Below are 12,083 nucleotides of genomic sequence, written 5' to 3'. Positions count from 1 at the left end.
AGAATGTAGGAGAAGTAAAGAGGAAAAGTCAGAAGACAACTATTGTGATGTCAGGAATTTTTGTGATTTTTAAAGGCCTTTCCATTTCTAAGATTACATGATTCTGTTAAAGGAAACACCGTTTTTAAAAAATGAGAGAGAATTCCATGTTTATCAGACTGTTCCCCTCCCACCCCCTAATCAGTTTTGAATCTTCTAGGCAGGGTCATTGGTAAGGAGAAAGAGTATAGACTAAGCCCCAGAATTTTAGTACTTCTCTTGTTCTTTTCACAAGTGTATTTTTTCAATGGTTATTGGATTGGGGGTCATGAGATTTGAATTAGAGAATCTTGATTAAGTTTTCTTGCACTTCTCTTTGAACCTCACTTTATCTGTAAAATAGATGACTTTTTTGGGTTCCTTCCAATTCTCATCTCTGATCCTAAGATTCATAGAAATTGTCTTGGAATTGAAATCAAGGGAGACCAGATTCAAATCTAATCTGTCTCTTGCTCTAGCTCTGTGACCTTGGGTACCTGACTTCTCTGGATTGTAATTACCTAAAATATCAAATGAGGAGTTTTTAATGCAGAATCTATACTCTTAAGAGTCATTGGTAAAATGATGATGGCAGTGTTTACTGTGCCTTCTTCATACAGATTTGTAAGGATCATGTGGAAATTATGTTTACTAAGCTCCTATAGTGTATTTGCAAATGGGGCAATATAAAACTAAGGTATTATACTTGCTTTCTGTTAGCTTACAGTCTAGTATGATTAGCAATTTCCTTTGGAAAATCTAAAACACTATAGATATAAGTATGTCTTATTGTACATTTAATTTATAACCAGTGGTTCATTTTATTACCTTTTTTCAGTCTTGAAATGCTTTTTATAAGTCAATTGTGATATGTTTTAACTGCATATATTACTATTTTTCCTCAGCAGTAGCCAAAAAGTAAAGGAGACTTAGATTAACATCACAGAACACTTAAATGTATTTCCATTTGAACTTTATATCCATCTCATGATCATTCTGACCTTTCCCAGATAATCCTCTCCTCCTTTCCTATATTTAACTACCTTAATTCTATTCTATGTTCTTTTCTTGAATCTTAACTATTAGTTTTTCCTCTGCCTTTTCAGCCATGCACAATTTTTTCATCTCTTATTTTTCCTTAGCCTCCTCTGTTAATCATCTTCAGTCTGGTTTTCACATCACTTTTAAGACTTCATTGTCAAAAGAAGCTGAAGGCCTCCTTGTTCACTGATGAAATTTTCTTTTTTCTTAACTATATCTCTTGTCAGAGATGTCATAGTTAGACTCTTTTTCCATATTTAAACATTTTACTTTTTGATTTTCCTCTACTTTATTTCTTTAGCTTATAGAGCTTTTAGTAAGACTGCTAGGTGGTACTGCTTCAGACATTGCTAGCTTTAAAAAAAAAATGGGTTTGTAATTTCACCTTATTCTCAGAGTTGTTACTATTAAATGACATAACATTTGTAAAGTTCTTTGCAGAGTTTTGGATTTTTACTATACTATTCCTGCTTTCTGGAGGTGATTGGTGAATTCTTTTAATTTCTGTTTTGTCCTGTGGTTCTAGGCTATCAGGGCAGTTTTCCTTGATGATTTCTTGAAAGATGATATTTAAGCTCTTTTTTTGATCATGGCTTTCAGGTAGTCTAATAATTCTTAAATTATCTCTCCTGGATTTATTTTCCAGGTCAGTTTTTTTTTTTCCACATTATTCTCTAACCCTCAACCTCACCCCCATTCTTTTGACTTTGACTTTGTTTGATTGTTTCTTGATGTCTCATATAATAACTTTGGCTTCCACTTGCCCAATTCTGATTTTTGAGACATGGGTTTTCTTGAATGAGCTTTCATCCGTCCTTTTCCACTTGACCAATTCTATATTTCAAGGAATTCTCTTCTTTGGATTTTTGTGCTTCTTTTGGCAATTGACCTATTCTGTTTTTTAGGGTATTAATTTCTTCAGAGGTGGTTTTTTTTTTTTTTTTTTTGTTCCTCCTTTACCATGCTTTTAACTCTTTTAAAATGATTTTCCTGTATCAGTCTCGCCTTTCCTTTCCCAACTTCTTCTTCAACCTCTTTTAATTTGATTTTTTAAAATCATTTTTGGGCTTAAGAGCAATTAATATTTTTCTTGGAGGCTTTGGATATTCACTATTTCTTTTGTTGTCTTTTGAGTTTGAGTCTACCCTGTCACCAAAATAACTTTCTGTTTTGAGGTTTTTTTTTTTAACTCATTTTTTTGCCTTTTTCTTTTAATTAAAAAAAAACACTATTAAAGTTGACCTCTGTAACTGTGGTGAAGGGAGCTTAATTCCAAACTTCATGTTCTTTGTGCCTTCAAAGCTGGCACTGGGGATCTCGCTGTTTTTAGTTCTCCCAATGTGGTATGATGTAAGGATCTATGTGTTTAATACTCTCCTGTTGCATGCTCTGGTCTGTGAGTAAGTCCAATGAATCTTTTTTTCCCCTTGGAACTGTGGTTCCCTGTGGCTGCAAATGCTGGTGTATACTGGTGCTCCTCCTCACCCTGGACTATCCCAGGACTGTTCCCGAGTTCTATGTGTATATGGACAATGTAACAAGAGTCTTGCTCCCAGGGCTAGCAAAGGGACTCCCATAATCTCTCCTTCTGAGCAGTCTGACCCTGCTCCTGTCTATGACAGAACTCTGGAAACCTTGGCTGCAGCTTTAGTTGTGCCCAAGGCCTGTTGTCTCAGTGGGGCCTGCCCTTGTGTGCTGTGCCCCACCTCCACTATGATGCACTAAATCCTTTGGGCTGGCCTTCTAAGTTGTTTTGTGCTGGAAATTATTTCATCTTGTCTTCTTCTGGATCATGCTGCCCCAGAATTCATTTCGAGATGATATATCATTGCTTTTTGGAGGATAATTTGGTAGAAATCAAATGAGTCCCTATACTTTATCCACCATCTTGCCTCTACCTTCTCTATAATATCCTTAAATGTATGGATGATTCCTTTTGCATGTTTGTATCTCTCTCAGAGCCTCTCACATTGTGTTTCAGTTTATATTTGTTTAATTCCTTATCCTTCTCTTTGCTTCTTATTCATACTATTTCTTTTCGTTTCAGTTTTTTTTTCTCATTTTTCTCTTTTTAAACCCTCAAGTAGGAGCCAATGACATCTTGGCTGGTAGGACTGAAAAATTTTAATTTTGCAATAAATAAATTTGAATAATTTTAATTAAATAAAACAGTGAGTTAAAGGAGACTTTATTAGATTCCCCCTACCCCCCACCCCCTTTTTTGACTTGAGTTTGGGAAGAAGAACAGGATTGATATTTTATTTGTATGCCAAGTGTTTGAGTTAGAGTGGCCCAATACTATATGTATTGTCGCTCTGTCTGGTTGGTTTAACTACCCAAGTAAAATGTTGAAATAAATAATTTGTATACATTAAGAGCAAGTCAGGGCATATTTAATTGGGGGGAGGGGTTGTCCTGTCATGTAAGAATATTTGTAACCATTAGTTTCAACCAAACTTCTTTCATTGGGGAGTCTTTACTTGATCTCAGACTTGATGGGCCCTTAGAATAAGCTGAGGAATAATTAGTAGGAGGCCCTAAGATTATCATCCACTGTGCAATGTTTGTATGATAATTAAAAAATTTTAATTGCTTTCAGAAAAATATGTTGATGTGCTCTCAGTTACTTTCATCTTCAATTCCTCTGACTCTTCAACTCATTTAAGCCACTCCTTCTTTTCTCATCTTTCCTGAAGATAGTCATAACATTGATGCTGCTAATATCTATAAGTCAAAATCTTCAGAATTACTTTATCAGATTATAAATTTGTTATTCCATCGTTCCCCAGCCTTACTCCTAAACAAATTTTTCTTCTTAACCAGGAGCTTCTCCGTCCTTAATTATTCTCCATGGCCGTCTTCTTTTTTCTAACTGTACTTTTCTTTCTTTCCTATTTCTTAACCCTGTAACAAACCAAATTAATTTTATACTACAGTTGATTCTTGGATCCCTTTAGTCTTCTTGTTAAAGGTCATGTTTTACCCAACTCCAATTCCTCCCATTACCCTTATTCTGAAGAAATTTGAAGGAAATTGCAGGATCAAGTCTGGATCTATTAGTATTTATATTAATTGATCTCAACTCAGCTTTGCCATTCAAATATTCCTATTTCTTGATGTTACTATCCTGCCTGTTAGCCAATTCCTTCAGCACATAACTATAGTATTCCTGACTCCTCACTCTTCCTTAACTTATTCCTCCATTTTAATCAGTTGTTGGATCTTGTTATTTTAGCCTCCACAGCATATTTTACATATTTTTCTCCACTCACACAGGCACTAAATCCTCATCACTATTAGACTAGTTTTCCCGTTGGTGTCTTTTGCATTGATCTCTTCAAATCCTAAATCTTATCCATCATGTGTTTGCTAAAATAATTATCCACTCAGTAAATTTCATTGATTCCCATGTGTCTTTGGGATCCCATGCAGACTTTTCAGGATTTTAATGCCCTACACAACCTATCCTCAGTCTGCTTTCAAGTCATGTCATATATTACTCCACACCTTCCTGCACTTTGTGTTTTAATCCAACTGGCCTACTGCTCCTTAAACATAATTCTCTATTTTCTATCTGGCATCTTTTCCTAAAATGTACTCCCTCTTTTAAATCTCTTGATCTTGTATTTTTCATTTTATATGGACCTCTTCATGTCTATGAATGGAACCCTCAAGAAGATAGAGACTGCTTCATATTTACCTTTATAGCCTCAGCACCTAGCACAATACCTGAATAGTAATAATGCCATACCAAAGATTTGCTGAAGTGAATTGATATGTACATATAAAAATATGAGTGTATGTATATATATATATATATGTGTGTATATACACACACATATATATAGAGAGAGAGATATAAATATACTTTAAGGGTTAAAAATGAAAGGTTGGACTAAATGTATAAAAATGTGGTTGCCGAGAATATATTACTCAAGTCTTTTTATGAGTTTATTTACAAAAGGAGAAAGTGAAAGTAAGGAAATGAGAGAGAGTAGATAATTACTCCAGCCTTGTCCAAACCAGGCAGGGTTTCAGAGGCCCCAGCAAAGAGGGACCCAGAGGTAAATTAAACAGGCATTCTAGCCATGAGGCCTCCTCCAAGACAAGGGGCCTCTCCGGAGGCTAGTACCTCCAGAAGAGCCAGGAAAAGGTGTCAGCTTTTTTTTTTCACTCACCCACATGATAGTTCAAAGGGAGAGATGCAAGAAGTCTCACCAAATTTCAGAGTCTCAGGTCCTTCATGAAGCAGATCCTTCACCAGCTTCCAATTCGAACTTCAACTTGAACTCCGAAGAACTGACTCCATAGGAAGTTGCCACTGCTTTTAAAGACACTTCTTTGTGAAGCTTCCTATGAATTCCTTCCACTTTATGTGGACTAATCGTAGCTTTAGCTTTGCTTAGGACTACCCAGGGGGCAGTCAGTCAGTTCTGATTCATCACCCACTATAGCACAAGTGGGTCACAGACTTCCCCATACTTAAGGATAAGTGGGGTGTATATGCTTCCAGTGATTAAATCTAAAAGTAGATGAGGGAGAGTTAATCCCATCCTCACAATCTCCCCTGTGTTCCTTTGGAAGACTAGTCTCCCCAATGGATCATTTGACAATCATCTTGTACCCCTAATAATCTTCTAACTATAGGTACATACAATATTGCACCTTTTAAGTGGGAATTATAATAATTAGAGATAAGAGGAACATAGAAGAGGGAGAAAGCAAAACCAGTGTTTGCTAGGCACATTTTCAAAAAACCAATTGGGGGCAATCCCCTTTGGCATAAGAGTGTATGTTCAAAATAACTGTGTTCAACCCCCTTCAGTTCAATCAATTGCACCCCAAAGTTCATTCTGGATCTTCTGATTCAGTGTAGGTTTCTGCAGGCATTTTTTTCCTCCAAACAGTTCATTTTCTGTATTCAAAGACAAAAAAAAGCAAGCTTCTTTTCCTGAAAATTTTCTCAAACAAAATTGTAATCTTGTACTTCATAAAAATATATACATACATACCTGTGTGAGTGTGTGTAAATGTAGTTTTTTAAGAAGCCATTTGATCCATATTACTCTGTAAGATAGGCTATTTCAATGTAAGTAGAAAGAAAAATAATATAATCTACTTATTTCCAGATGTTTACAAAAGAATTACCATTTTCCTTGGATCAATTCTGTATATAATATTCCCATTGATATTTGAACAATAATTAATGTTGAAATCAGGCATAATAAATATTTGTTACTTAAAATTCTAGATGTTTTGGGGGACGTAAGTATGCTGTTAATGGTAATGGAAGAAATGCCATTAGAAACTTAAATTTGCATAGTATTTTTATTTTAGCTTTTAGTAATTGTGTTTTGTTTTGTTTTAGTTTCTTAATTTTGGTAATCATTGCCAGTCTTTAATTGTCACTTAGCTATATTTCCCCTTTTAATGATTTTTCCCTTTACAAATAATATTGTACAACAAACAGTCTTATCAAGATTCTAGGTTTTTCATTATTTTCTCTTTTATTTTGGGTCTTAGTAAAGATTTCCTTCCTAAGCAATGGGGGTAAAAGATTTTATCGAAAGTATATAATTTGAAAAAAGGCAGGCTAGTGATTATTTATTAGATGGACAAACCCCTAATGATACTTTGGTACTTTTGAGTTAGAATAATTTGAGATTTTCCCAGATTGCATTGAACAGATGATTTTTGAAGGATTTATTAAAGTATAATTGAATCACACAGGATGGAAAGACTTAAACTCAGAGAAGAGAAACCCACTGTGAAATATTAATAATAACAAATTTATGCAGAGTTTTAAAATTTACAAAAGTTTCAAAGTGAGGTAGGTATTTTTAGTCATTATTACCCATATTTTATACATGAGGGAATAGCTTCAAGAGAAGTAAAAATCCAGTATGCTTTCTTCTATGCCAGATTGATCTCTATGCTGATCATGGAACATTTTTAGTGTGTTCTTTATATAATAAAACTTGGAGGTTTGGTCAGGCTTTTTTTTTTTAAAGTATTAGCAGATGAAATGCTAATTATTAAATACTATTAGGTAGTTTTATTTGGAACAAATATTATTTCCTTTTGTTTTCATATAGTACAAACAAAATCCGGAAATGTTCAAACAGACAGCTCGACTTTGGGCACATGTGTATGCTGGAGCACCAGTTTCTAGTCCAGAATACACCAAAAAAATAGAAAACCTATGTGCTATGGGCTTTGATAGGGTAAGTATATACAATGTATGCGAGTTTTTGCTTTATTATTGTTTTTTTCTAATGCTTGGTGTCATGGAGAGGAACCAGAAAAGCTTCTGATTTCATCTTTACTCTTTCTGTCAATCATTTTTATTTGATGTCTACTAAAAAGTTATCTATTTTCTTTTACATCTTCATTTTTAAAAAATCTGTTCTTTGCTTTAAAAGATTTATATTTGTTACATATGCCTGTAATACAGTTAAATACAATAGATAATATATTTGGGAAGGAAAACTTTACATACGATTTACCAGTTCAAAAATAGTAATTGAAAATATTCTGGAAATGTTTCTTTGGGATTTGATTTTTCTTCCCATTTCTTTTCTTTTCAGAATGCAGTAATAGTGGCCTTGTCTTCAAAATCATGGGATGTAGAGACTGCAACAGAATTGCTTCTGAGTAACTGAGGCATAGAGAGAAAGCTGCTGCTGTAGTCCAGTCCAGTTTGCCCCCTTCTTGAGGAGCATCACCATCTGTTGTTATTTTTAGAATTCTGCATAGATTCTTTTAAAACTGGCATTCTTGCCTAATTATTATCTAGGCATGATTGAAGACTGAAAAAAAAAACCCTGCTCTGTAAATAAAGCTAATTAAACGTCTGTGTAAATTTAAAAAGGGGAAATACTTTAATTTTTTTTTCTTACTAAATAGTGTAAAAATTCTTTGAGCTCAGCTAAGACTATGGAAAAACATCAAAACATGCTACTTTAGCATTTAGAAGTGTGACCAAGACTAGCAAGAGTTTGCTTCAGGCTTTTGTTGAATAATTATTTAAATAATATTTTGAGCGTGTTAAGGCCATCCAAATTGTCGATGTTATTCATCACAGCTACCTTAATGTTTTTAACATGGATCTTCTGTGCCTGTGAATTTACTTGCATGCGTGTACTTTGCTAGACCTCTTAGAACCTGGTAGCTGAAAAGAGCACCATTTTAAATATTTGTGTGCTTAGAAAATTCAAGATTTACCCAAAGTTGAAAATGGTGACCTATTCAGAACCTTTTTCATCCCTGTCATTGGATTGGGACACCACACGTACTTTCTCTTCATCTTACATATCTAAATTCTAATGGCGAAGTTATTTTCCCCATGTTTCTGTTTGAGAATGTGCCATTTATAATAGCTTATGTTCCATTTTCAGATGATATATTTGGAATATTTTGTCATTATACTTAAAACACAGTCTTGGAACTTTCCTGTATTAGAGATGGTGCAAAAAATGGGGCTACTAATTATATTTCTTCTAAAACCAGTACATTCTTAATGTTGTGGTTTCCCTGTAATCAACAGGAAGAACATAACTTAATTTTCGCTATTCAGACACTATTTTTTTAAAAACCGTCTCAGCAGTTGAAGATTTTCTTTGAGTACTTGCTTTGATGCAATCAACTGTTTGTAAGTTTTCTATTATTTTGGGCTTTATTGGTAGGGATTGCTTATCAGGTACTTAAAATTTCACTTTTGCTTACATTTTCCCCTTGTTGACACATGGAAGCTGTGTTAATGTTTTCCTGTACATACTTCAAATGCACATAGAAAGAAATAGAAGTGTGTTATAAACCTAGCTTTCTTTATGATGTTTCTGATAATACAAGAATTGAAAACCTTACCTTCTTGTGTACATACAGTCAGACTTTTTATTCATATTAAAATGACATTTCATCCTGAATTCAAAAGTTTGAAAATTATTAGTTTTGAAAATTCAGATATCAGTGTGACCATTTATTGAATGTTGAATTAACTTTATGCAAACGGTCGTATACTTCAAATATAACTATTGTATGGAATTTTCAGGTCAGATGAAGAAAGTAAAGTTGACATACTAGATTAGGTTATGGTATACCATATAAAAAGCTTCCATTCCCCACCTTTAGTCTAAACCATAACAGTTTTTAAAAGATGCAAACATCATTGTTTTTGATCCGTGAACATTTGATTTTTTTAATATTCTTCATATTGGAAGCAATAAGAACCATTATTAAATATGTTAAAAGCTTAGAATAAGAAATTTAAGGGAACCTAGTTCTTAAAACTTAGGATTTCCTGATCAGCAGTAAGCTTTTTGTTCATAACATACTAAACACAAGCTTCTGTTTTTTTCTATAGTGTTTGCTTAAGCATGAAATTTTTCCTACAATGATCTTTTAATGTTATAGCCCAATTATTTTCTGATGATGCCAAAGGAAATGATTTTTTTCTTTATTTATTTTAAACAATTAAGGACTATTAATTTGTATTTGAAGCATTAGAGTAGTAATGAATTATGGACCTTTTCCCCCATTTCTTCTTGGTCACATCTCAAATCATGTTTTTTTGATACACAACCTTATTCATAGAATTATACGGTGAACATTCTTTTGGTTTTCCCCCAATTAAAATACATCTGCCGAGCCTACCATTTCTAGATATTGCTAGGGTATCAAAATTGTCAGATATTTGTCTGAGAAATAAGAGAACTGGGTGGTTGTTAAAGAACAAGGATTACACATCTTCGTTTTTTTGAAGACAGCTGAATCTTGCCTTTGATTAGATGCTTTAGCCTCAAATGGACACCCCATTCAGTAAGTACATGTCAGATACTTTCTCAAGGCTGCCCAGGAAAGTCTGAAGATGCGATTATGCTTGGTACTGAGGAATTATTCCAAAAAGGAATCCTCATGGCTACAATTTAATTTACCTTATATCTTTAAAATATTTCAATAGTTCCCCTTTACTCTTCCCTTGTAGTTTGTTTATGTTGTATTATATCTATCTAGATTATAAAATTGACTGTTATTGCAAAATTGTTGAAATTGCCCCCTCCTCTCCCTCCCTCCCTCTCTTCGTCTCTTTCACCCTCCTCTCCCCCCCTATTCTAGAACAATGGCACTTTTGAAAAATATGGATTGGGGAATGAAGAGATGCCCAAGTGGAAAATGTTTTTCTAATTGCATTTTTTTATTATTTGGTATTTTTAAAGATTTACAAAAGAAAAAAATACAAATCTTATTTGGAGTAGCAGAGTTACTAGAGAACGCCGACATTCCAACCAAATAGGTTTTATTATTGTTAAGTACAAATTTTATGGAACATGCCCAACTTAGAATAGTTGATTGTACAGTATTCATTTACTTAATTTTTTTTTGATGACTGGAAAACAGTATGTGACAGAAGAATTAGTGCAGTATGTAAATATTTAAAAGAATTTGGTTCTAAATTAGCTGCTAAGATTTGACTCCCAAAGATGCTTATAGTTGTGAATATGTTCATTTAAACACATTCAATTTCCAAGAATAGATGAATTTCAGTATAGTTGACTAGGGAGTCCCTTGGCGTTTTGCTTTTGGGAGAAAAACTTTGAATCTAAAATAATTAGATTGATTTTGAAGCATATCATATTGGCAGTTAATGTAATTGTTGGCTATGCTTAAAAACTATGCAAAGTTCTTAGAAAAAAACTGTGAAGACCTGGCATTTAAAGGGGAAGTGTGGTTTGTTTATGCACTACAGAATGGGGCACACTGTAGTGGATGAGAGACATTTGCTGCTTACTGTGAAAAGCAAACCTTTGCTGTCAGTGTGTACCTGATACAGGACTTTTAAAAAAATGCCCTGGAGATTTGTCACTATTCCTCTCTAGAGAAGTAGATAACAAACACCTCTTTCTAGGGGTAAAGCACAGGAATTGAATAGTCTTTTGCTTTAATTAAATATGGTGAATTAGGCCAGGAAAGTTGGATCCAGGTTAGATCCATACCTTCAGGTATGTAGGCTATACAGGTGGTGGCAATGTTTAAAAGTACAAAAGGATGCCATTTGTTCACAGTTGATTTTAAATTCATGGAATTCCTGTGAAAATCTTTAGTCTTAATAGCTTTTTATAGGTTTAGGAATTTCAACTTTGATGTACAAAATAATTTAATTTAAAATTTTTACCTTTTCAGGTTTTTAGCGTTAATTTAAAAATAAATGCTTAATGTCAGGCAATGACTTTCTGGGGAAGAAGGCAACCTGAAGTATGTACTGATATATAGCCTCCTTTTCCAGGTATGATTTTTCTGTGATGTAAACATGGTACCATGTGATGATTTTTTCAGAATTGCAAAATGGATCAGAAAACTTCTTTAAAAATAGCTAATTTTCCCCATTTTTATTGTTTATTGCTTTGTTGGCCTGATCTGCCATAAAGATGTGATCATCGGCTTAAATGTCTGTTGATGTATTCCCTTTTGCTTGGTTAATTCAGCTGTGCTCTTCAACATAATCAAGCGTGGCACTAGTTTTCAGATTGGTTCTAGGGGATAAATGGATACAAATCATTGCACTGTACTGTTACCCTTGTCTGCTTGCTGTTATCTACCTTTTCTAGGCATCACAATAAAAACTAGACAATTTCTTTGGGGCAAAGAGATTTATTTAATGTAACTTTTAAGACTTTTTTTCAATAGAAAAGGAATTCTATTGAAAATATGTATCATTTTTGCAGATTTCAGCAGCTGATGGTGCTTTGTTGTGGTGTTTGCTGGAAACTTTCTGCCATTTTAGGAATATTCAACTTTAGCCAGAAAGATCCTGGCTCCTTAGCATCTCCAAATTTTTAAAAATTGTTAGTGATAATGAATTTTGTAAGGAGGTTTTGTTTTGAGCCACAAACTTCTTGTAAGGGGAGAATACCCATATAGCATTGAAGTAGTGGAGGCGGATGTGTGTCTTTTGTCTGGTGGGTGGGGAAGAAGGGCGGGAGTGGGGAGGTGGGGATTTGTCTTGAGAATAAAATCTACAAAACACT

At 34.0% G+C, this 12,083-nt stretch overlaps 1 protein-coding gene across 4 annotated transcripts in view; it reads left to right on the top strand.

Annotated features, from left to right (window-relative positions):
- UBE2K (ubiquitin conjugating enzyme E2 K) overlaps positions 1 to 7,923 on the top strand; it is an 80,441-nt gene extending 72,518 nt beyond the window's left edge. For 3 of the 4 annotated variants that reach the window (XM_044680408.1, XM_044680406.1, XM_044680409.1), the window contains 2 exons: positions 7,155 to 7,283; positions 7,647 to 7,923. In XM_044680408.1, the coding sequence (XP_044536343.1) occupies positions 7,155 to 7,283; positions 7,647 to 7,721 (204 nt within the window). In that variant the 3' untranslated portion in view covers positions 7,722 to 7,923. The remainder of the gene's footprint in view (positions 1 to 7,154; positions 7,284 to 7,646) is intronic. The other variant, XM_044680407.1, reaches the window with a different exon arrangement.
- The last annotated feature ends 4,160 nt before the right edge of the window (positions 7,924 to 12,083 follow it).

This window comes from Gracilinanus agilis, chromosome 6, assembly GCF_016433145.1.
Source record: "Gracilinanus agilis isolate LMUSP501 chromosome 6, AgileGrace, whole genome shotgun sequence".
Taxonomy (NCBI): Eukaryota; Metazoa; Chordata; class Mammalia; order Didelphimorphia; family Didelphidae; genus Gracilinanus; species Gracilinanus agilis.
This window is presented reverse-complemented; position numbering and strand designations above follow the sequence as displayed.